The sequence below is a fragment of the Salvelinus fontinalis genome, chromosome 16, assembly GCF_029448725.1.
Source record: "Salvelinus fontinalis isolate EN_2023a chromosome 16, ASM2944872v1, whole genome shotgun sequence".
NCBI lineage: Eukaryota > Metazoa > Chordata > Actinopteri > Salmoniformes > Salmonidae > Salvelinus > Salvelinus fontinalis.
The window spans coordinates 18266088-18292801 of record NC_074680.1 but is presented as its reverse complement, the minus strand read 5'-3'; the positions used below and the strand labels follow the sequence as shown (position 1 = coordinate 18292801).

Here is a 26714-nt window from a genome sequence, read left to right as displayed (position 1 = left end):
TAGAACGGGCCCTGCGTCTCAACTCAACCAATGTAGGCTAAATATCCCAAGCAGGGCTACAGCAACATCCAAAGAGGCTCAGGTTCCTTGGGCTTTGCGGTGGCCACTCTGGTTTGGGTGTCCTAGGTAGAATGGTGTCTCCGTAACCGAGTGGACACATATCGTTCTGGCTTCGTTCACTTCCAAGAGGGGGTCCGTGGAGTTTTATGAACATCAAGGCACTGTGAATTTAGAATTTTTTTCAACGTTCTGATTGGCCAAAGTGGTCAAGCCTCCAACGGGCGTCCGCACAGCACACACATGTAGCTTATAGATGGTTTGGTTGTTTAGCAACAAAACAGATGTGCCCGCAACTATGGGGCAAAACAGATGGTGTTTGCTTAGATTGTTGACAACATGTAAACTATATTTCGTCTCCAATCTTTACTGAAAACATAAATACATTTGCACAATGAGCACCTGTCTGTCAAATACATTGTTACAGTTGTTGGTTTGCTAGCTAGCGAATTTTAGAATTCACATGAAATCTGTCAAAACAAGACATGGTATAAAGAACAAGATTAAACTAGCTGAAACGAGTCACTTACGATTCCCCAGATGGCAGTGTCTTGTCATTATAGATGGCTATCTGGCCATCCAGAATCACAACAACACCTGGACTGCTGCCTCATTGAAGCGCGTGCATCGTTTTTGCCCCAGAGATGACATGGAAGAAACCAAAATGTACCTACCTCTTGGTTGCAATACATATTTATTTGGTTTGTCATTCTATATTTTTTTATGGAATTCTAGTGGTAATTAGATATACTTTATTTAGAATTTATCGTAATACATTTGCCAGAAATAGTTTTAACAGCTCAGTGTATTCTCAAATTTAAAAAGTTGAGGGAGCTAAGGCAACACTACACCCCTGAGGTCTACACAAATCATGGCCAACAAGATTACCTGTGTCTCTCGTTCAGCGTCACGGTACGGAGTGTTCATTGGTTCCGCGGTAGGAAGTAAACCCGCCCCAGGGCTAACCGATAGGTCAATCAGAAATGCCTGTTTGTCCACAAATAATATAATTGGTCGAATGGCGAGACTCACGCTCGAGGTGCTGTCTGCCGTACATCTCTGGTGGACACGAGCAATATAAATGGCTCATCTTTGCATCAATCAAAAAATGAAAGGTTTTGGCAAATAAAGTGATTGGATTAAGCGACTGTCTCACAACCTGACAGACGTAAATTATAGCGCTAGCATGCGCTTTGAGAAAAGAGGAGGTTCTTGAATAGTATTTTATTTATTTCTTTGGTTCCAGTACAAAAAATAATAACAGTGTTATATTTCACAGGGACTTCATTTATTATCATTGTCCGCTCACGCAAGAAAACTGGATAAGATTACAGTAGGAATTCAAAAGCCAACGCGAAGGGGAGGAGGATGAAGCGGCGCAATGCGGACTGCAGCAAACTCCGGCGGCCGTTAAAACGGAACCGAATCACCGAGGGTATATACGGCAGGTATATGAAGGCTACTAGTGATGGGTTCTCACTGCTTTAAGGGTACTTGCTTCTAAGACTCCTTAATTGCAGGGTTGGGTTGTCAACTAGTATCTAGCTAACTAACGATAGCTACTGTGTCTCTCCTAATGTAAGATGTCACACTGACACTCACATTCAAGTAAATCCGCTAGGTAACAAGTTGCTAACTAGCTAGCTAGTGGATAGAATAGCATAACTGCATAGCTAGCTAGCTAAATGGAATGGTATAAATTCTCTTTGGTGTAACGTCGTTAGGTTATTAGCCAGGGATAGGCCCCAAGCCATAACATGGGGCTGGCTTTGACACCTGCTTCAATTAGCCATCTCAAATAAACGATATTTATCCCATATTGCGGTCTGAAGTAGTCGGTTCGCTAGGTAACTTGAACTTAACTACAACTGGAGGCAGCAGCGTTTTTTAGCCTCCTAGCTTGGCTGGGTACTTATGGAACAGTTAGCAGCAGTTAACCACCCCTTTTGTAGATTATTTGCCAACTCAGTTGGTCAAACAAACCTTGCCTGCATTGCGCCCTGTCATTCTGATAACACTCACTGTAATTCAGACAGCAAAAATGTCGATGTGCATTAAAGGGATAATTCACCCAAATTACAAAAGTATGCTTTCCTTTGTATGTGACCACATTTGTATTTATTTTGTATTTTTTTCGCATGTGGGTTACAGGTATAATATACACATTTATATAATCACTTCATATTCACCAGTGGTCTGCCACTCACAAATAAAAAACATCCTTATGATTATATTAGAGTAAAAAATATATACACTGACTGTACAAAACATTATGAATAGATATAGACTGACCAGGTGAAAGCTACGATCCTTTGAGGTCACTTGTTAAGTCCACTTCAATCAGTTTAGATGAAGGGGTAGAGGCAGGGTAAATAATGATTTTTTTAAAGCCTTGAGATCATTGAGACATGGATTGTGTATGTGTGCCAATCAGATGGGCAAGACAAAATATTGAAGTGCCTTTAAACAGAGTATGGTAGTAGGTGCCAGGCGCACTGGTTTGAATGTGTCAAGAACTGCAACGCTGCTGGGTTTTGTCACACTCTACAGTTTCCCGTGTGTATCAAGAGTGGTCCACCACTCAAAGGACATCCAGCCAACTTGACGTAACTGTGGGAAGCATTGAAGTTAATATGGGCCAGTATCCCTGTGGAATGCTGTCGACACCTTGTCGAGACCATGCCCCAAAGAATTAAGGCTGTTCTGAGGGCAAAAGGGGGTGCAACTCAATATTATTCCTAAGTTATTCCTAATGTTTTGTACAATCTTTGTGTGTGTGTGATATATATATATATATATCACACATGTGTGTATATATATCACACACAAATGGTGTCTTCAGAAAGTATTCATACCCCTAGACTTATTCCACATTTTGTTGTTACAGCCTGAATTAAAATTGATTCACTTTTTTTTCTCATCCTTCTACACACAATACACAAAAGTGAAAACTTGTTTGTAGAAATGTTAGGAAATTAATTGAAAATTAAATGCAAAAAATATTAAATTTTAGAATTCACACCCCTGACTCTATACTTCGTAGAAGCACCTTTGGCAGTGATTACAGCTGTGAGTCTTTCTGGGTAAGTCTCAGAGCTTTCCACACCTGGATTGTGCAACATTTGCCCATTTATTATTTTAAACATTTTTCAAGCTCTGTCAAATTTGCTGTTGATCATTGCTAGACAACCATTTTCAGGTCTTGCCATAGATCTTCAGGTAGATTTAGATCAAAACTGTAACTCGGCCACTCAGGAACATTCACTGTCTTCTTGGTAAGCAACTACAGTGTAGATTTGGCCTTAGGTTATTGTCCTGCTGAATAGTGAATGCATCGGTGTCTGGTGGTTTTCTAAGATGAACCAGGTTTTCTGAAAATATGGAGAGTTGTAGTCAGTAATGTGTTGTATTGGATTTGCCACAAACCTAGCACTTTGTATTCAGGACAAAAAGTTAGGGGCTTTACCACATTTTTTGCAATATTACTTTAGTGACTTGATGCATGTTTTGGAGTATTTTTATTCTGTAAAAGCTTCCTTCTTTTCAGTCTGTCAATTAGGTTAGTATTCTGGATAGGGATGCACATTTCGGTGCATTTTGCTGCCTGCAAAATGACCCTCATTAACTGTTAAAAAAAATACTATCAGAGATCTGTATATAATGACGAGATGCTTATGTTTCTGCCCCGTAATGTGAGTCATCCCAAGGTGGGAAGGTAGGCGATAAGCTTAGGCCTAAAATAAGCCGCTTAAAATGCAATGTGCTTTTTTTGGCGAGAGTGAAACCTCTCGCTTTGCCTCTTCCTCTCTGATACTATGCATGCATACAAGGACTGGACATTTTTCATTAAGAGCTTAATGGAAACATGCAACAATAGCAAGCCTATTGTCTTACAGTCAAAAGGCTATAACCTATTATTGAGCGTTCAACTTCTGTAATTTAGTAGTTAATAAAACGTTATTTTCAAAAATGTGCCAAAATGCAGTTAGCAGAAAACACCTTTCTGAACAGCGCACCGAATGCAAGTGGTTCCATATGTGATAGAGATTAAAATCTCAGTTAGAAACTTAGAGGGGAATCTAATAGCGAAAACTATGATGGGTTGGTAATATGATTAGGATTGTGCCTTTGGTATCTGGACAGCGAAAGAAAGTTGATATGAAAACCAATAGAGGAGGAGAGAAATGCTGCTTAATGGCATGAGGAAGTCTTCATAAAATATTTGCCTCCAAGTTTCTATGGCTGGATTTTCACAATGCTACTTTGAAGCAAGGTAAGACATGCCTCGTTATTTAAAGTGAAGGAAAACATTCAGGTTTCAAACCATTTATATTGCCTCAAGCTCACATTGCAAAGTGGTGGGTGATGTGCTGAAAGTCAACGGTCGGCAGGCTAAAGCCTATGCACCGGAATGCTCTGTGTGCTGTGCGCTCATAATAAATAAGATGCATGACGACTAACGAAAATACGTGTATGCCAATTTAATTCCACAAAATTATCCAAATTAACCCATAGACCGATAAGCATGACTGGTCAAATGTTAACATCCTTAATTGTGGAGTAACTACAACGGTAATCAAGCCTTAGTTTTCTATCACAGCCATTCAACTTTGTAACTGTTTTGAAGTCACTATCGGCCTCATTGTGAAATCCCTGAGTGGTTTCCTACGTCTCTGGCAACTGAGTTATGAAGGACGCCTGTATCTTTGTAGCGAGTGTGTTTATTGCTACACCATCCAACGTGTAATTAATAACTTCACCATGCTCAAAGGGATATTCAATGTCTGCTTTTTTTTAATTTTTTTCATCTACCAATAGCTGCCCTTTGAGGCATTGGAAAACCTCCCTGGTCTTTGTGGTTGAATCTGTGTTTGAAATGTTCTGCTCGACAGAGACCTTACACCAGGGCTGCCCAACCCTCTTTCTGGAGATCTGCTGTCCTGTAGATTTTCAGTCCAACCCTAATTTAGCGTATCTGATACATCTGTTAAGCTAGTCTTGTTGAGCAGCTAATTAGTAGAAGCAGGTATTTTAAATTAGGGTTGGACTGAAACCCCACAGGATGGTAGATCTCCAGGAAGAGGGTTGGGCAGCCCTGCCTTACACTATTATTGCACACAGCGAGTCCATGCAATTTATGTGACTTTTAAGCACATTTTTACTCCTGAATTATTTAGGCTTGCCATAACAAAGGTGTTGAGTACTTATTGACTCAAGACATTTCAGCTTTTAATTTTTAATTAATTTGTATACATTTTGAAAAACACAGTTCAGCTTTGACATTATGGGGTATTGTGTGTAGGCCAGTGACAAATCTCAATTTAATCAATTTTAAATTTCGGCTGTAACAACAAAATGTCAAGTGGTGTGAATATTTTCTGAAGTCTCTTTCTCTCTCTCCTCAGTTTTCTCCTATCATAGCTATTAAGCTCTGTAACTCTAAATAATAATCTTAACTAATGCACAACTTTAACTGAAATTAGTCTTTACAGAGTGAGGTATATTTGTTCCTTGACTAGCACCATTCATTCTCACTGTTGATAATTATGTTGCAACTTCTTATAGTAACTTTATCCACTGGCGCATTGGGAGAGAGTGAGGTGATTGCCATCTAAGCGCCAACATCATTTTTGCGGCAGTGCTGCCTGCCAGCAGTAATCGTCTCTGATTTAATAGAGCGATTTCAAAGAGCTATCATCGTTAACTAACACATAGTAGATAAAGACTTGAATATTTACATTCATGCACTTCGAAATGAATTGTACCAGAATTAATTAACTGCACTGCACTCCCACGTCCTATGAAAGAATGTGCCTACCTAATTTAGGGGACACAGTGAACAGTTGCGAGTTTTGGCCAATTTCATTGTGAAATGTTTCCTTGGTGTTAAATACAGTCTTGACATTTTTTAATATGGTTCAGATTACGAGATGCCAAGATCATATTTTTCCATATTCTGTTCCAATTAAAGGGTTGATGAGATTCACTTAGATCTGTGAACCATACTTTTTTAATGGCTAGCTCAGAATATGCGCTTTCCAAAAGTTCTTAATATATTATAAAGATCAGTTATTTCGGGAGTCCAGAATTTATTTATAAATCTTACATTGGGTGGTTTGGTAGTTGGGTATTTCATGGGACTCCATAAGCTTGCATAGCCGACTTAAGTTGTAAATATAGAAAAGGGGAGTTGCCTGGTAATGTCTTTCACACCTTGGAAGGTTCTCACACCCATGATATTGGCAGGGGTACGAATTCCACAAAAAGCCGCCCTCCAGATAGCAGGGCGTTATTGTGAAAAATTGGCATATTTGTATTTATTAAGGAGCTGCCAAGGCAGCAGCTACTCTTCCTGGGGTCCAAACCCATCAAGGCACTTACATCACACATAAAACAAAATATAAAACAGTATATCATATAACATTACACTACTACATATCTACAATACCAAATGTATAATAGAACAATATTACAATGTGCGTGTATGTGCGTCAATGCATGCTTTAAAATATGTCCAAACGGAGTACGTATTTGAGAAATGTCCTCCATGCTCCGTTTCGCATGCTTTGATTTGGACTCCTACTCCGACCCTCCTGGGCTCCAATTTGTGTGCTCGGAGCACTGTGGTATGCATTTTGAGAAACACCCATTGTCTTATGCTGAGGGCAGCATCATAGCCATAGACTAGGCTGGGTGATTGTGGATGGATAGCATACCTGAATATTAAGCCAGTCATAATGGGGTTATATCTGTTGACTCGTCCCCTTATGTTTTGGGTTTGATGTGATTCTCAAAAGTCTTGAGAACATCTATGCTGTTCTGGAAGGTCAAGAGTTGTTTTTCCGGGCAAATTAAACCGCATCTCAGATCTGGCTTGCGTAGCTGGGATCTCACCTCATTGTAGGTGGCCCTCGCCTTAGCAGTTCAGCACTCAGGTCTGGGTAGACTCTGATCTTCTGCTCCGTCTAGGTCCGAGCTCCCCGATTCTGCTGTAAGCCAAACCATTTGACTTCAAAACTGTATATTCATACAATCCTACAGCGAGAGCCATTCAGGAGAGGACAAGCTTCTCCTGACCGAACAGGTTTATTTTAATTTTATTTTAAATGTATTCATTTTATTTAACCTTTTTATTTAACTAGGCAAGTCAGTTATTAAGAACACATTCTTATTTACAATGATGGCCTACCAAAAGGCAAAAGGTCTCCTGCGGCATCAGGGACCTGGGATTAAAAAAAGAATAAATACAATATAAATATAGGACAAAACACACATCACAACAAGAGACACTACATAAATTGAGACCTAAGACAACAACATAGCAAGGCAGCAACACATGACAACACAGCATGGTAGCAACCCAACACAACAACAACATGGTACAAACATTATTGGGCACAGACAACAGCACAAAGGGCGAGAAGATAGAGACAACAATACATCACACAAAGCAGCCACAACTGTCAGTAAGAGTGTCCATGATTGAGTCTTTGAATGAAGAGATGGAGATAAATGTCCCGTTTGAGTGTTTGTTGCAGCTCGTTCCAGTCGCTAGCTGCAGCACACTGAAAAGAGGAGTGACCCAGGGATGTGTGTGTTTTGGTTACCTTTAACAGAACGTGAATGGCAGAATGGGTGTTGTATGTGGAAGATGAGGGCTGCAGTAGATATCTCAGCGGGGAGTGAGGCCTAAGAGGGTTTTATAAATAAGCATCAACCAGTGGGTCTTGTGACGGGTATACAGAGATGACCAGTTTACAGAGGAGTATAGAGTGCAGTGATGTGTCCTATAAGGAGCATTGGTGGGCAAATCTGATGGCCTAATGGTAAGGAACATCTAGCCGCTCGTGAGCACCCTTACCTGCCGATCTATAAATTATGTCTCCATAATCTAGCATGGGTAGGATTGTCATCTGAATCAGGGTTAGTTTGGCAGCTGGGGTGAAAGGGGAGCGATTAAAATAGAGGAAACCAAGTCTAGATTTAACTTTAGCCTGCAGCTTTCATAATTGCTTAGAGAAGGACAGTGCACCGTCTAGCCATACTCCCAAGTACTTGTATGCGGTGACTACCTTAAGCTCTAAACCCTCAGAGGTAGTAATCACACCTGTGGGAGGAGGGGCATTCTTCTTCCCAAACCACATTACCTTTGTTTTGGAGGTGTTCAGAACAAGGTTAAGGGTAGAGAAAGCTTGTTGGACACTAAAAGCTTTGTTGTAGAGCATTTAACACAAAATCCAGGGAGGGGCCAGCTGAGTATAAGACTGTATCATCTGCATATAAATGAATGAGATAACTTCCTGCTGCCTGAGCTATGTTGTTGATGTAAATTGAGAAGAGCGTGGGGCATAGGATCGAGCCTTGGGGTACTCCCCTGGTGACAGGCAGTGGCTGAGACAGGAGATTTCTTGACTTTATACACTGCACTCTTTGAGAGAGGTAGTTAGCAAACCAGCCCAAAGACCCCTCAGAGACACCAATACTCCTTGCCGGTCCACAAGAATGGAATGGTCTACTGTATCAAAATCTTTGGCCAAATCAATAAAGATAGCAGAACATTGCTTAGAATCAAGGGCAATGGTGACATCACTAAGGACCTTTAAGGTTGCAGTGACACATCCATAACCTGAGCGGAAACCAGATTGCATACCAGAGAGAATACTATAGACATCAAGAACACTTTTGATTAACAGGGCAAAATAGAAATAGGCCTATAACAGTTAGGATCAGCTTGATCTCCCCCTTTAAATAAAGGACGCACCGTGGCTGCCTTACCAGCAATGGGAACCTCCCCAGAAAGGAGAGACAGGCTTGGCGATGATAGGGGCAGCAACCTGAAAGAAGAAAGGGTCTAAACAATCTGAGCCAGATGGTTTTTTGGGGTCAAGTTTAAGGAGCTCCTTTAGCACCTCGGACTCAGTGACTGCCTGCAGGGAGAAACTTTGTAGCGGGGCAGAGGGAATAGAGGGAGAAGGATCGGGGATAGTCACATTAGAAGGGGAGGGAGATGAGGAAATGTTGTACGGGCAAGGAGGCATGGCTGAGTCAAATAGGAATCCTGACTTAATGAAGTGGTGGTTAAAGAGCTCAGCCATGTGCCTCTTGTCAGTAACAACCACATCAACATTAAAGGACATGGGCAGCTGTGAGGATGAGGGTTAATTCTCCAGGTCTATAACCGTTTCTCAGAACTTCTTTGGGTTAGACCCACAGAGAGAGAATTGCTCCTTAAAGTAACTAACTTTGACCTTCCGGATAGCCTGAGTGCACTTATTTCTCATTTTCCTGAACGAGATCCAGTTATCCTGAGCATGCGTGTGCCGAAGCCTTTCGCCAAATGCAATTCTTGAGGTGGAGTAACTCTGCAAGATCACGGTCGAACCAGGGGCTGAACCTGTTTTTTAGTTCTCATTTTCTTTATGGGGGGTGTTTTGTTAAAAATACCACCGAAAATATTTAAGAAAGAAGGTCCAAGCGTCTTGGATAGAGGGGATCAAGCTAATTCTATACCATTTTAAAGAGGCCAGTTCATGAAGGAAGGCTTGCTCATTAAAGTTTTTTTTAGCATGCGTCTATGACAAATCAGGACAGGTTGTTTCATTGAGCAGCCATTACGAACACAGGCTGTAAAACAGTGATCACTAAGGTCATTACAGAAAACACCAGACTGATACCTATCAGGATTATTTGTGAGGATAACATCGAGGAGAGTAGCCTTTTCTGGGTGTTTGGAGTCATACCTTGTGGGATTGGTAATAATCTGAAAAATATTTAGGGAGCCCCATTGCTTTAGGACTTGGTCAGGTGGTTTAAGCATGTCCCAGTTTAGGTAACCAAGCAGGACAAATTCAGACTTAGTGTAAGGGGCCAGAAGAGAGATTAGGAGAGGTAGGGTATAGGCCGGTGCTGATGTAGGACGATAGCACCCAGCAACAGTCAACAAAGAGCTATTTGAAAGTTTAAAACCAGCAAATCAAATTGTTTGGGGAAAGACTTGGTGGAGACAACCGAGCACTGAAGGTGATCCTTGGTAAAGATTGCCACTCCTCCACCTTTGGAAAATCTGAACACTCTTCATTAACCACGTCTCAGTAATGACCAACACATCTGGATTGGAGCTGTGAACCCACACTTTAAATTGATCCATTTTAGGTAATACGCTTCTAGTGTTCTAACGTGCAGAAAACCCAGGCTTTTACGAGAGCAGAAATTAGTGAAGCAGATATCAGAGCACAAGTCAGAATTGGGGATAGCAACAGTAGATGGGCCAGCGTGTTCATGCACATTTATAGATATCAGATATCATCAACAGTAATACAATCAAGACACGGCATAGGACAGGTAGAGCTCTGCAGTGCTGATTTATGACATCTGAATGTGCATCAGATGGCAACAAGATCATATTGTACAGCAATTTCATCAGGTAACATGAATACAAAGCCGGCGAGAGGTGGTTAGAATTGAATGGGAGGCCAAAAGTCTGTGTAACAGAGAGTCAGAGTCCCGAGTGTGGAAACAAACCGTCTGTCCCACGTTGGGTAAAGAAAGTTTGTAGTCAACAAAGTATGCAGGAGTCATGAGGCAAATAGCAAAATGCACAAGGAAAAATATATATATACATACACACACACAGTTGAAGTCGGATGTTTACATACACTTAGGTTGGAGTCATTAACTCGTTTTTCAACCACTCCACAAATTTCTTGTTCACAAACTATAGTTTTGGGAAGTCGGTTAGGACATCTACTTTGTGCATGACACAAGTCATTTTTCCAACAATTGTTTACAGACAGATTATTTCACTTATAATTCACTGTATCACATTTCCAGTGGGCCAGAAGTTTACATACACTAAGTTGACTGTGCCTTTAAACAGCTTGGAAAATTCCAGAAAATTATGTCATGGCTTCAGAAACTTCTGATATGCTAAATGACATCATTTGAGTCAATTGGAGGTGTACCTGTGGATGTATTTCAAAGCCTACCTTCAAACTCAGTGCTTCTTTGCTTGACATCATGGGAAAATCCCCAAAATATCTGCCAAGACCTCAGAAAAAAATGTAGACCTCCACAAGTCTGGTTCATCCTTGGGAGCAATTTCCAAACGCCCGAAGGTACCACGTTTATCTGTACAAACAATAGTACACAAGTATAAACACCATGGGACCGCGCAGCCGTCATACCGCTCAGGAAGGAGACGCATTCTGTCTCCTAGAGATGAACATACTTTTGTGCGAAAAGTACAAATCAATCACAGAACAACATCAAAGGACCTTGTGAAGATGCTGGAGGAAACCGGTACAAAAGTATCTATATCCACAGTAAAACGAGTCCTATATCGACATATCCTGATAGGCCGCTCAGCAAGGAAGAAGCCACTGCTCCAAAACCGCCATAAAAAAGCCAGATTACGGCTTGCAACTGCACATGGGGACAAAGATCGTACTTTTTGAGGAAATGTACTCTGGTCTGATGAAATAAAAATAGAACTGTTTGGCCATAATGACCATCGTTATGTTTGGAGGAAAAAGGGGGATGATTGCAAGCCGAAGAACACCATCCCAACCGTGAAGCACGGGGGTGGCAGCATCATGTTGTGTGGGTGCTTTGCTGCAGGATGGACTGGTGCACTTCACAAAAGATGGCATCATGAGGGAGGAAAATTGTGTGGATATATTGAAGCAACATCTCAAGACATCAGTCAGGAAGTTAAAGCTTGGTCGCAAATGGGTCTTCCGTATGGACAATGACCCCAAGCATACTTCCAAAGTTGTGGCAAAATGGCTTAAGGACAACAAAGTCAAGGTATTGGAGTGGCCATCACAAGGCCCTGACCTCAATCCTGTAGAAAATGTGTGTGCGAGCAAATAGGCCTACAAACCTGACTCAGTTACACCAGCTCTGTCAGGAGGAATGGGCCAACATTCAGCATACTTATTGTGGGAAGCTTGTGGAAGGCTACCCAAAACATTTGACCCAAGTTAAACAATTTAAAGGCAATGCTACCAAATACTAATTGAGTTTATGTAAACTTCTGACACACTGGGAATGTGATGAAATAAATAAAAGCTGAATAATTATTTCTCTCTCCTATTATTCTGACATTTCACATTCTTAAAATAAAGTGGTGATCCTAAGACAGAATTTTTACTAGGACTAAATGTCAGGAATTGTGAAAAACTGAGTTTAAATATATTTGGCTAAAGTGTATGTCAACTTCTGACTTCAACTGTATATATGGCCGATTTATAAAGCCAGGCACATTTAACAGTTAGGCTGTTGATTATAGACCTAATTAAGTTGGTTTCCTCTCATGTTTCTCAGACATTGAAGTCAAGGGCTGTTTTCTCATCTCGTAACTCCACTGCTGCCTCTGAATTGTTCTTAACACCAATATGCTGGGTAACATGGCTTTTATGCACATAGCAACATGGTTTAAGAAAAGGCTGCAATTCAACAGCACGATGTTTCAGAACCCCGGATAGCGACCACTATCCAATGCGGGTGAAAGCGCATTTGTTATAAACTCAGTAAAAAAAAGTCATTTTTCAGGACCCTCTTTCAAAGATAATTCGTAAAAATCCAAATAACTTCACAGATCTTCATTGTAAAGGGTTTAAACACTGTTTCCCATGCTTGTTCAATGAACCATAAACAATTAATGAACATGTACCTGTGGAATGGTCGTTAAGACAAAAACCGCTTACAGACGGTAGGCAATTAAGGTCACAGTTATGAAAGCTTAGGACGCTAAAGAGGCCTTTTTACTGACTCTGGACAAACACAAAAAGAAAGATGCCCAGGGTCCCTGCTCATCTGCGTGAACGTGCCTTAGGTATGCTGCAAGGAGGCATGAGGACGGCAGATGTGGCCAGGGAAATAAATTGCAGTGGCAGATCACGTGTAACAGCACCTGCACAGGAATGGTACATCCGAACATCACACCTGCGGGACAGGTACAGGATGTCAACAACGACTGCCTGAGTTATACCAGGAACGCACAATCCCTCCATCAGTGCTCAGACTGTCCGCAATAGGCTGAGAGGCTGGACTGAGGGCTTGCACAAACCCACCGTCAATGGACCAGACAGGAAGCAAAAAGTGCTCTTCACTGACAAGTAGTGGTTTTGTCTCATCAGGGGCGATGGTTGGATTCGCGTTTATCGTCTAAGGAATGAGCGTTACACCGAGGCCTGTACTCTGGAGCGGGATCGATTTGGAGGTGGAGGGTCCGTCATGGTCTGGGGCAGTGTGTCACAGCATCATTGGACTGAGCTTGTTGTCATTGCAGGCAATCTCAACGCCGTGCGTTACAGGGAAGACATCCTACTCCCTCATGTTGTACCCTTCCTGCAGGCACATCCTGACATGACCCTCCAGCATGACAATGCCACCAGCCATACTGCTCGTTCTGTGTGTGATTTCCTGCAAGACAGGAATGTCAGTGGTCTGCCATGGCCAGCGAAGAGTCCGGATCTCAATCCCATTGAGCACGTCAAGGGACCTGTTGGATCGGAGGGTGAGGGCTAGGGCCATATCCCCCAGAAATGTCCGGGAACTTGCAGGTGCCTTGGTGGAAGAGTGGGCTAACATCTCACAGCAAGACCTGGCAAATCTGGTGCAGTCCATGAGGAGGAGATGCACTGCAGTACTTAGTATCTGGTGTGGCCACCAGCTGCATTGACTGTTACTTTTGATTTTGACCCCCCCCCCCCCTTTTGTTCAGGAACACATTATTCCATTTCTGTTAGTCACATGTCTGTTGAACTTGTTCAGTTTATGTCTGTTGGATCTTGTTTTGTTCATACAAATATTTACACATGTTAAGTTTGCTGAAAATAAACACAGTTGACAGTGAGGGGATGTTTTTTTGTTGCTGAGTTTAAAATATTTTTATTAGTGTTGCACCGTCTGTTCTTATGTATATACAATATATACAACGTATACAATTTCAGCAGCACATGTCTTAAGCCCTGTTTCCATTGGCACTTTGAAGTCAACCCAGGTTGGGCTGGCCTTGGTGGGCTAGCTCAAATTGAATTTCCACTGCCCCCAGAAATGAGAAATTATGCTAGGTAGCCAATATGTGACTGCAGCTGGCTTCGCCAATGTTGCTAGCTAGCAAGATGTGGAATTTATTTCGCCCCATAGTCCTGCCAGTGCTATCCAGACTCAGAGCCATGTATTTAGCTTGCTGACGTTAGCTAGCTAAACGGTTAGCATCACTGCTAGCATAACAGGCTAGCCAGCTTTATTCCTACCTTGCTTACCATGGCATTAGCTATTAGCGAGCCGACCAAGCAAACCAGACAAGTTTGATATGATCTAGCTTTCAATATGACTGGCCAGCTGAAATTCCTGCTGGCTCACATTAGCTAGCTAGCTTGTTTCAACTCTGATTTGCTAGCTAGCATTCGAGGAATGACTTCTCATAAGTTTTTTTTGTGTAGTACAAAAATGAACGAAGGATCCAGCTATGGTGGTAATTTGTATCATGTCTGACTAATGCTGTACCGCTTGTCCATTTGTTAGCTAACAGTAACAAGCCAAGACAAGCTAGCTAACGTTGTGTTAGCATCCAGCAATGGTCAGCTGGGTGGTTGCATAGTAACTGCGTCACCACCCCAAATTCTAATTGAGCTGGCACCAGTTGTGAAACTGGGCTGCGTTGGCCCGAGTTTCCCTTGATCCAGCTCAAATTTGAGAATTCCATTTGAGCCAACTCTAATTTGCCCTAATTTTAAGTGAATGATGGACTGTGCCAACCCCACGACCTCCACAATGGATTAGTCCACTCAGACCGTCTTTAATCAGACAGGTGTCCTGTACACCATGGACAATTTTTTTTGTGGGGGTGGGATACTGCTCGACCTAAAGAATTCTTGGTCGACCAAACAATCGACCAGTTGACTAAATGGGGTCAGGCCTATAAAAGACACAAGAATTAAGCTATACTGTATATACAAGGAGTACCATTATCATATCAATGTGAAGGGATATGTGGTAATAGAGGTAGATGTGTACATGTAGGCAGATGTAAAGTGACTAGGCATCAGGATGCATAATACTAAGAGTACAACAACAACAAAAAGTAGCTGCTGTGTGTGTGTGTGTAGACGTTTGAGTGCATATAGCCAGTGCAGGTAGAGTCAATGCAAATAGTCCATACAGTCTGAGTTGCTATTGATTAGCTAAGTCTTAATTGCTTGGAGATGGATGCTGTCTCTGAGCCTGTTGGTCCAAGTCCTGATGCTCTGGTACCGGTTGCCTGACAGTAGCATAGAGAACAGTCTGTGGCTGGTTGTGGCATTGGACATGTTAAAACTCATACATTTCTTTCTTCTCCAGTACCTTCCTGTACCTGAAGTTCCTGGTGGTGTGGGCACTGGTGCTACTGGCAGACTTTGTGCTCGAGTTCAGGTTTGAGTACCTGTGGCCCTTCTGGCTGTTCATCAGAAGTGTGTATGACTCCTTCAGATACCAGGGGCTGGTGAGTTTGTCTGGCTGTGTTCTGGGTTGGCCTGACCGATCTGTGGTATAGACAAGGAGAGCAGGTCTATGGAGCCTCTGCAGAACAAGATCTGAGTCCTGCACTAGTGCGACTATGTTTTCAAAATATTTACATAATGTTATTCCCCTCCAATTCTCTAGAGGTGACTCTACTAAGTCATTGATTGGGCTTTGATGTCTTTTGCAGATATGTTGCATTTAATTGCCAATTTAATCATCACACAATGAAAAATTGTGATGTGGAGAATGTGACCCACATCTCTCTGGTTGTTTGGAGCAATGTGTTTTTCTGCCTTTTTGCAGAGCTCCTACTAACCCCACTCGTGTATTCATTCTTCCAGGCGTTTTCAGTGTTCTTTGTGTGTGTGGCGTTTACCTCCGACATCATATGCCTGCTCTTCATCCCCGTACAATGGCTGTTCTTTGCTGCCAGTACCTACGTGTGGGTGCAGTATGTATGGCATACAGGTAAGCTCTCCTCCTATTCACCTGCCTTTTAACAAGGAAAATACCTTAGTGATTACAGTGAATTAGTGTGTGGTTATGATCCAGCGGAAACTGTTGAGTAATGGATTAAATGCAATGGCATTTGATTTGATTGATATTTGATACCATTCCGATCCAGCCATTATCACGAGCCCGTCCTCCCCAATTAAGGTGCCACCAACCTCTTTTGGTATGATCCCTGTATTGCACTATTTAAGCCTAGCTGTAAAGAAATGGGACTGGGGACCCCAGAGTTTCACAGGAGGGTGACTCTCCTGTGTCATTTGGAGGAAGGATTAATGATATTTGACATTTTAATCTTAAAGCATAAATGAGAAATAATACATTATTTTGTCATTGGAGTATTAAAGCTGCAATATGTAACTTTTTGGGCGACCCACCAAATTCACATAAATGTGTGTTATGCATGTCATTCTCATTGAACGCAGAGCTAAGAAGCTGCAAATCTGTTCTTTGTGTGCCATTTCAATGCGTCTCGTTTTTAAGTTAAGTTTTTTTGTATTTTTTACTTTCCGTTTTGTACACCAGCTTCAAACAGTTGAAAATACAATATTTTTGGTTATTGAAAATATATTTCACAGCAGTTTAGATGGTACAATGATTCTCTACACCATACTTGCCTTTTTGTCACATCAATTGAAATTAGGTGAACTATTAGAATTTTTACAGCCGTGAAATGGTGGAGTGATTTCTGCATAGTGCATCTTTAATACACATTCATTATTCCCTACCCTGTGTTGGTGAATGTGCTTGTGGTTATTTCTGCCCAGGAGACAATGGACAGGGGCTATCTATTCTCTATCCACTGATTCTGTTTGTCCTGTTGCTGATGTAATTATAGTTGGCCCGGGACTTTTCCATAAAGCCAGTGGGTTGTTTGAATGTACTGTGAGGGATCAGACATGGTAAAGGGGGCTGACTTGCTGTCTCAGCCAACAATCACACATTGAGTCATGTTAGCTCTGGAGAGCTCTTTGTTTTTTTGTATGCCTCACTGAAAAGCTGTCCTTTTGTGGTTGTGTGTGTGTCTCACTTTGTACTTGTCACTCAAAAGCTGATCTACCCTGTTGCTGTTGTGATGTGTGTGTTCTTGTGGGAGGCTGCTTTGCTGACCACAATGTAAAACCTTGTTTCATGTTTGGAGGAAGTAGGTCTGCATGGATATTTTTCATGAGGACATGTGGTTATCCTGACCATGTACCGTACCTTCAGAAAGTATTCACACTCCTTGACTTTTCCCACATTTTGTTGTTACAAAGTGCGATTAAAATTTATGTGATTTTCATTTTTTGTCAATGATCTACTCAAAATACTCTGTCAAAGTGGAAGAAATTATAACATTTTGTAAAAAATGGATGCTGAATAAAACGCTAATAGCTGTATCTTGATTCGATAAGTTTTCAACCCCCTGAGTCAATACATGTTAGAATAACCTTTGGCAGCGATTACAGCTTTGAGTCTTTCTGGGTAAGTCTCGAAGTGCTTTCCACAACTGGATTGTGCTACATTTGCCAAATCTGCCATTCTTCAAGCTCTGTCGAATTGGTTATTAATCATTAATAGACAACCATTATCAGGTCTGGCAATAGATTTTCAAGCAGATTTAGGTCAAAACTGTAACTCAACCATTCAGGAACATTGACTGTCTTCTTGGTAAGCAACTACAGTGTAGATTTGGCCTTGTGTTTTAGGTTATTGTCCTGCTGAAAGGTGAATTAATCTCCCAGAGTCTGGTGGAAAGCAGACTGAACCACGTTTTCAATGTGCTTCGCTCAGTTTCTTTTTTTATCCTGAAAACCTCCCCAGTCCTTAACAATCACTCTGTCAATTAGTTAGTATTGTGGAGTAACTACAATGTTGTTCATCCATCCTCAGTTTTCTCCTATCACAGCCATTAAACTCTAACTGTATTAAACTCACCATTGTCCTCATGGTGAAATTCCTGAGCGGTTTCCCGTCTCTCCGGCAACTGAGTTAGAAAGGACAGCTGTATCTTTGTAGTGAATGTGTGTATAGATACAGCATCCAAAGTGTTAATAACTTCACCATGCTCAAAGGGATATTCAATGTCTACACCAATAGGTGCCCTAATTTGCTAGGCATTGGGAAAACCTCCCTGGTCTTTGTTTGAAATTCACTGCCCGACTGAGGGACCTTACAATTATCTGTATGTGTGGGGTACAGAGCAGCAGAGATGAGGTAGTCATGCAATAATTATTGCAGTTAGTCCATGCAACTTTTTACTCCTGAACTTTTTTACTCCTGAACTTATTTAGGCTTCCCATAACAAAGGGGTTGAATACTTATTGACTCAAGACGCTTCAGCTTTTCATTTTTAATTAATTTGTAAAAATGTATAAAACCTTATTCCACTTTGACATGATGGGGTATTGTGTGTGTAGGCCAGTGACAAATCTGAATTGAATCCATTTTCAATTCTGGCTGTAACGCAACAAAAAATGGAAAAAGTCAAGAGATGTGAATACATTCTGAAGGGACTGTATCTTGACGCATGTAGTTGTGTGGTTATCATGACCAGTAGTCTATTTTCTGTTCTCACACCTCCTTTTTTTGCTTTCAGAGAGAGGGGTCTGTCTCCCCACAGTGTCTCTTTGGATACTATTTGTGTACATAGAGGCAGCCATCAGATTCAAAGACCTGAAGAACTTCCATGTCGACTTGTGTCGCCCATTTGCTGCACATTGGTAAGTTGTTAAAGGAAATCTCCACCCAAAAATATTATTTTGTTATTTGTTTCATTATTCCATTGTTGATACAGTCCCAACATGTTTTGCATGTCAGCAATTAAGATTAAGATATGTAGCTTTCAAAATACAGAAATCTGGGTCAGATTGGTGGAATTTTCCTTTAAGTCAAGTTTTTGTCCAAGCTCTGGAGGCAGGTCTGTGTATAGGCTATCTGTGAGGAAGAATCCTTCTTAGACCCACAGGCCAAGCAGGGGATGGGATTGTTCTGCCCCATTGACTCTCAGAAAACAATATTTCTGCTTGTTAGGCATAATGTACAAGTAATGACTGCTGGATATCCCCCATGATCAAAAAGAGAACACGATTACATGCTGGTTTCATTCAGTGTGTAGAGTTATGAAGAATCTGATCTTCTAAGGTGGGTTTAGGGAATATTTCTGTCCCAGATCTGTAAGGTCATACACACCATTTATAATCAAAGTACTCTTAAAGACCTCTAAGTGGATTTAGATAGCATGTATTATGCGCTGTTATGTAGTAATGCAGGATATTAAGGCCTGTAATTCCTCTAGCTTTACATACGGCAGTGATGTTCATCAAGGCTTTTTTTCATAGTACCTATGCTTGTATCAACTTATGAACCAGTTTGTCTTGGATACATCAGGCAGGATGAGTTGTCTGAACTTTGTTCTCGATCGATCTCTCTAGCATTGGCTACCCGGTGGTGACGCTGGGCTTTGGCTTCAAGAGCTACGTCAGCTATAAAATGCGCTTAAGAAAGCAGAAGGAGGTGCAGAAGGAGAATGAGTTCTACATGCAGCTCCTGCAACAGGCCCTGCCCCCAGAGCAACAGATGCTACAGAGACAAGAGAGGGAAGCGGAGGAAGGTGAGATGCACGCATGCCTTGCAACAGATGCTCCAGATACCATTAGAAAAGGATGTGGTATAGTGATGATCCAAGTGATTGTCCAATTCCTAATAAATATGCACAGTTGAAGTCGGACGTTTACATACACTTAGGTTGGAGTCATTAAAACTAGTTTTTCAACCACTCCACAAATTTCTTGGTAACAAACTATATTTTTGGCAAGTCAGTTAGGACATCTACTTTGTGCATGATACAAGTTATTTTTCCAGCAGATGTTTACAAACAGATTATTTCACTTAATCACAATTCCAGTGGGTCAGAAGCTTACATACACTAAGTTGACTGTGCCTTTTAAACAGCTTGGAAAATTCCAGAAAATTATATCATGGCTTTAGAAGCTTCTGATATGCTAATTGACATCATTTGAGTCAATTGGAGGTGTACCTGTGGATGTATTTCAAGGCCTACCTTCAAACTCCGTGCCTCTTTGTTTGACATCATGGGAAAATCAAAAGAAATCAGCCAAGACCTCAGAAAAACAATTGTAGACCTCCACAAGTCTGGTTCATCCTTGGGAGCAATTTCCAAACGCCTGAAGGTACCACGTTCATCTGTACAAACAATAGTACGCAAGTATAAACACCATGGGACCACACAGCCGTTATACCTCTCAGGAAGGAGACGAGTTCTGTCTCCTAGAGATGAACATACTTTTGTGTGAAAAGTTCAAATCAATCCCAAAACAACAGCAAAGGACCTTGTGAAAATGCTGGAGGAAACAGGTACAAAAGTATCTATATCCTCAGTAAAACGACTCCTATATCGACAACCTGAGAGGGTGCTCCGCAAGGAAGAAGCCATTGCTCCAAAACCGCCATAAAAAAGCCAGACTACGGTTTGCAACTGCACATGGGGACAAAGATCGTACTTTTTGGAGAAATGTCCTCTGGCCTGATGAAACAAAAATAGAACTGTTTTGCCATAATGACCATCGTTATGTTTGGAGGAAAAAGGGGGATGCTTGCTTGCAAGCCGAAGAACACCATCCCAACCGTGAAGCACGGGGGTGGCAGCATCATGTTGTGTGGGTGCTTTGCTGCAGGATGGACTGGTGCACTTCACAAAATAGATGGCATCATGAGGGAGGAAAATTGTGTGGATATATTGAAGCAACATCTCAAGACATCAGTCAGGAAGTTAAAGCTTGGTCGCAAATGGGTCTTCCGTATGGACAATGACCCCAAGCATACTTCCAAAGTTGTGGCAAAATGGCTTAAGGACAACAAAGTCAAGGTATTGGAGTGGCCATCACAAGGCCCTGACCTCAATCCTGTAGAAAAAGTGTGTGCGAGCAAATAGGCCTACAAACCTGACTCAGTTACACCAGCTCTGTCAGGAGGAATGGGCCAACATTCAGCATACTTATTGTGGGAAGCTTGTGGAAGGCTACCCAAAACATTTGACCCAAGTTAAACAATTGAAAGGCAATGCTACCAAATACTAATTGAGTTTATGTAAACTTCTGACACACTGGGAATGTGATGAAATAAAAGCTGAAATAAATCATTCTCTGAACTATTATTGTAACATTTCACATTCTTAAAATAAATTGTTGATCCTAACTGACCTAAAACAGGGAATTTTTACTAGGATTAAATGTCAGGAATTGTGAAAAACTGAGTTGAAATGTATTTGGCTAAGGTGTATGTAAACTTCCGACTTCAACTGTACTTAATCTCTCTCCTTTTTGACTTTCACCCTCCATTCAGCTGCAGCAGCTAAAGGGATATCCGAGGTGGACTCCGCCCCAGTCTCACAGAATGGAGCACTTGTCGGTAAAAAGACGCCAGCACCGCTACCGGAGCTGGAGTACAGAGAAAAAGGGAAAGAGGGCCGTGACGCCAAAAAGCAACACAATAGCATCCTGCCGTCATCGGTAGACTCTAAACTCCAGGAGATGGAGTACATGGAGAACCATATGAACAACAAGAGACTGACCACAGAACTGGTGGGCAGCACGGAGAACCTGCTGCTGAAGGAGGAGAACTCTTCTTCCTCCTGCTCCTCCTCCTCATCCTCCTCCTCGAAAAACTACAAGAACGCTAGTGGCAACACTGCAATTAACTCCTCGCCCCGCGGACACAGTGCCACCAACGGCAGCATCCCCTTGGCCGCCCCTCCCTCCTCTTCCTCTGGGAAGAAGCAGAAGTGTGCAGTGGGGAAGGGTCCAGCAGCGGGCTCCCACAGGGACCCAACAGACAACTGCATCCCCAACAATCAGCTGAGCAAGCCTGAGGCGCTCGTACGGTAAGAGCACTAATATGCAGATGCATATACTGTATGCATCTGGTTGAGCTGGCTGAAGGTGCTCTTATGATAAGAGCACATTATATACACAGCACAGTATGTACAGCACACGCACCTGGTTAAACGAGTTTAACACGCACCCATTAGAGAAGCCTACGGCACTAGTACAGTAGAGAGAACACATCATCCATACACAAACAGCTGTGCTTGCTTGAGGCTACACACACACACACACACACACACACACTCATTAAGGCGTCCACGTGCTTCCCAGCCGGAACAGTTCATGCATATATTATGACATTTTAGTTTGTTTTGGTCTTCGGCAAGGGTTTCTTCTGTTGTTCGTGCACATGCAATTTTTTTAATCAAGGCAATCTAAAGTTGGTAGCCAAATTCTATGCCCCTTCGTCTGTGATTGGTCAACAGTAGGGATTCTTCAATGAAGTGTTCAATGAGAGACTAATTCATTTGTTTTCATGCAAATGCTTTCACTTGAAAAATACTATTGTACTATTGCTGTGTTTTTCAAGTGAAGGACTTTTTAAGGGAGTATGCGAGCACACTCGTTTGGTTCGTCTAGCCAAAGCATGTTGAATGTCACATCTGGATGTCACAGTTCTCATATTCTCAAAGTTTTAGTAACTTACTGATACATGGTGGCTGCATGGGATGCTTCCCCTTACCAGATGTCATGTGAGTGTGGAGCCAGTCCCTGACACCTCAAACTAACCCTGCTGCAGTGCAGGCTCCAGATAGATAGGTGTTAAGTAGAGCTGTTTCCACTGTGTGGGCTGGGGTGTGAGAAACTTGGACTGTTAAAATCTATGGTTTGCCACAAAATGATGCTGGCTGAAAAGGAGAACCTTGAGTTTAAGATGGCTGTGTCAGCCTGTTTGTGTCTGTAGTTGTTCAGCTGGGTATAGAATGTGAGAAGAAAGTCAAATTTGGTGTGGCAAGTTGTCATGGTGTTCAGGGTAATACACATTCATATGTACCCTGCATTTGCCACACTCTGACAAATGGATTCCCTGGCTTACATTATTGGTACACTGTGTTTTTGTTGTATACAAATATGGCTGAATAGACACTTGGCTAGCAGATGTTTCTTATTGGTCAGTTGTTGCTTTTTGCATTGATTGTACACTCATAATGATAACAAATCTGTGGATGTCTAGTATTTTTAGCCTTTGTTTTAAAGAACTTCTGACTCCAAAGGCAAAAGTAAACCGACCAAAGAACTGTAGGTTAAAGAAAAGCAAGCCATTTTGAAGCTGAAAGTGAGAACTTAAAGCAAGAACCGTAGTAAAGAAAACGGTTACAGTTAAAACAACAATTTGGAACATATTGAAAAAGAGAAACCACCAGTGACAATCAATCGGCAACTATCTGATCGGCCAAGGAAAACCACTCACAAATGACCGAAACTCTAAAACATCTGTCATTGAAATGGCCAACAGGCATAATCTACTATCATCAGGAGGCTTTGACAGCAGAATAACAGGCTACAGTCACAGCCAAATGCAAACCATTCAGCAGCAGCAGAACATAAGACAGGTTAGAAATTAGCTAAGAGGTACAAAGATTTCCCTACTGAAACAAAGTATTATGAGCAGATGAAACCAAAGACTGGAGAAATAAAGGAACTGTGGATGATACAAAGCTACTATATGCACTATGCAGAAACATCGTGTCCCGTGTGGCAGTAGCATCGAGGTGAGAGTAGCGGGCCAGCAACTGGAGGGTTGCCAGTTTGAATCCCAGCTCTAGCAGGGCAGACATTTTACGAACTCACTTGTTCGAAAGGTGGTATCCTATGATGGTTCCACGTTGAAAGTCACTGAGCTCTTCAGTAAGGCCATACTTTTGTGTGTGTCAGAGGGGTTGGGAGGGGAAAGCAGAAGAGACATTTCCATCTCATATGGACTAATAAAGTACATCTTATTTTCTTAGTGTTTCTCCATAAAATTGTCTAACTCCTCTCTCCTCCCTTTCCCCTCATCATCCCTTCTTTCTCCATTTATTTCCTTCCACCTTCCAACCCTGCAGGCTGGAGCAGGATGTGAAGAAGCTGAAGGCGGACCTGCAGGCCAGCAGACAGGTGGAGCAGGACTTGCGCAGTCAGATCGGCTCCCTGAGCAGCGCTGAGCGCTCCATCCGCTCTGAACTGGGCCAGCTGCGACAAGAGAACGAGCTGCTGCAGAACAAGTGAGTGGCACAGGTCAAAGGTCATACATGACTGGATCTGATCACCTGCTGGGACTAGGACCAGGAGCTTTTCCTTGTCAGGTCACGTAGTCAGGAAAAACTAGCTGGGACCAAAGGTCTTAAGGGTTATCATACAGCTTTTTTCATGTAAGCTCAAGAGGCTAAAAACACCTGGTTTAGCTTGGAATGCCCTCGTCGAAATGACTTTGTCCAGGGTCAGGAAGAGCTCGTTTGAAATTTAGTGATAACTCTGTGCTAAGACATTCAGGAGTGGGGGAGGACTGACAGGATGGATTTTCTTAAATCATAAATAATAGTGAAGCTTACCGATGAGGATCCAGTCTACTGCTCGTCTCAGTGCATGCTTGTGAAAGCTTCAGTCTGGCAGGCTTCAAATCACAGCAGTCCAGACTGGAGCAGAGGGAGCACTTAGGCATCAGGCTGCTTTAATTGTCCAATTAAGTCATTATTGACCAAATGGGATTCCTGGGTGTCCTAGGTGCAGAATCGCATTATTGGAAACCAAGACTGTTCTCAGGGCTTGCTTGGTTGTAGCTAGATATTTTCGAGTCACGTCGGGGACAATTCTATAATTTTAGCTAACTATTTTCCTAACCTTTATTATCCTAACCTGCTACAAAAGTCACTTCTGCTCGTCAAAACCGGCAGACCTGCCCTGAGAGCAATGTGAGTATCCACTAATGTGATACAGCTTCGTAAGTGAGGACCACCCTAATAGGGCAGTTATCATGTACTTACAGACACAAACTCCAGTTGTTATGGCCAGTTAATCATGTGACGCAATTAAAGGGGAGGTGACAGCCTACCCCTAATGACCAGCTGATTCCTATTCAATCTCATCAGAGCCTGATTCACTCACTCATTCATTCTGTCTGTTGGTAGAGACTGGAGCACAAGGCTCTGTTGGATTATGTTAGTCTAAGGATTACTGAAGTACTGCGAAATGGTTGGACTGTTGGCTTGGTTACCGAACTGACCAGCCAACCTGTCATCTAACTGACCATATTCCACAATGCATAGACTCAGTGGTTACTTACACTCATGAACATGGCTAGCTTTTAGCACTATTGTTCTCACATAGAAAGACACACACACACCCTGGGGTGGGATGGAGTCCCGCTGGCTCACATGGTCTGTGGCTGCTGTGTGTGTGCAGGCTCCATAACGCTGTCCAGGCCAAGCAAAAGGACAAACAGGCTGTGGGCCAACTGGAGAAGAGGCTGAAGGTTGAGCAGGAGGCCCGCACCAATGCAGAGAAACAGTTTTCAGATGAGAAGAAACGCAAAAAGCTGGAAGAGGCCACCACAGCTAGAGCTGTCGCACTAGCAGCAGCATCCAGGTAAAAGTTCCCCATAAATAAATAATCTGCTATCAGTTGTTAGCCAGTTTCAAGCTATTCCCTGCTGTTAGTATAGGTGTGATCCCTCTCTCTGTCTGCTCCACAGGGGGGAGTGCACAGATACGCTGAGGAGGCGGATCACGGAACTGGAGACTGAGTGTAAGAAGCTGACCATGGATATCAAGCTCAAAGAAGACCAGATCAGAGAGCTGGAGATGAAAGTACAGGTGAGGATCACTGTTCAGTTAAGACTCGGGTATGTTTTGTTGGCGGCCTTGAAGTCAACAACAGTTTTGGTTAAAGTAACGCAAAATGTTAACTCATGCACACCTGCTGTACACTGGCACACAGACAATGCCACTCGTACTGATGTTCTCTGCCTCTCTCAGGAGCTCCACAAGTATAAAGAGAATGAGAAGGACACAGAAGTGCTGATGTCAGCGCTGTCGGCCATGCAGGATAAGACCCAGCACCTGGAGAACAGCCTGTCTGCAGAGACCCGCATCAAACTGGACCTGTTCTCAGCACTGGGTGATGCTAAGAGACAGCTGGAGATCGCACAAGGTCAGTGTTCAGCCTGGGTCCAGCACCTTTGCAATACTGCCTCAGTCCCACCTATCTCCTACTGAATGTGATTGATGTAGAATAGATTGCATGACATTATGAATGTCTAATCTGAAAGTTTCTTGCTGGGTGTGTCTGTCTCCTAGGTCAGATCCTGCAGAAGGACCAGGAGATCAAGGACCTGAAGCAGAAGATAGCTGAGGTGATGGCTGTCATGCCCAGCATCTCCTACACAGCTGACAGCAGCAACATGACTCCTGTGGTCCCCCACTACTCCTCCAAGTTCATGGACACCAGTCCCTCCGGCCTGGACCCCAACGCCTCTGTCTACCAGCCCCTCAAAAAGTGAACGCTCCTTCCACCCTCTTCATTTCTTTTTTCAAGCCCACCTCCAGATTTGCTTGTCATGTCTGCGGCTGAGAACTTTATTTTTTTTTGGGGGGGGGGGTCTGAAGGATGTTGTATTGTGACTGTATTTGTTGTAGTTAAAACAAAAAAAGGTCTATGGGACATCTCATGTCGACTAGGAATTCACAGTTATTTTTCTTCTTGTAAATGTCTAGTGAAACCTCACAGAATTGGGCGTGTATCTTATCTAGGGCGTTTCAGCCCCCCCCCCCCCCC

The 26714-nt window shown here is 42.5% G+C and overlaps 1 protein-coding gene across 1 annotated transcript; it reads left to right on the top strand.

The window, feature by feature from the left end:
* The first annotated feature begins 1228 nt into the window (after positions 1–1228).
* On the top strand, positions 1229–26714 carry LOC129812760 (macoilin-2-like). The gene is made up of 11 exons (XM_055864603.1): positions 1229–1505; positions 15406–15547; positions 15909–16035; positions 18656–18779; positions 19491–19669; positions 21421–21958; positions 24008–24166; positions 25344–25526; positions 25633–25753; positions 25916–26090; positions 26237–26714. Exons 1-11 carry the CDS (start codon positions 1426–1428, stop codon positions 26437–26439), a joined length of 2031 nt encoding a protein of 676 aa, XP_055720578.1. The 5' UTR covers positions 1229–1425; the 3' UTR covers positions 26440–26714.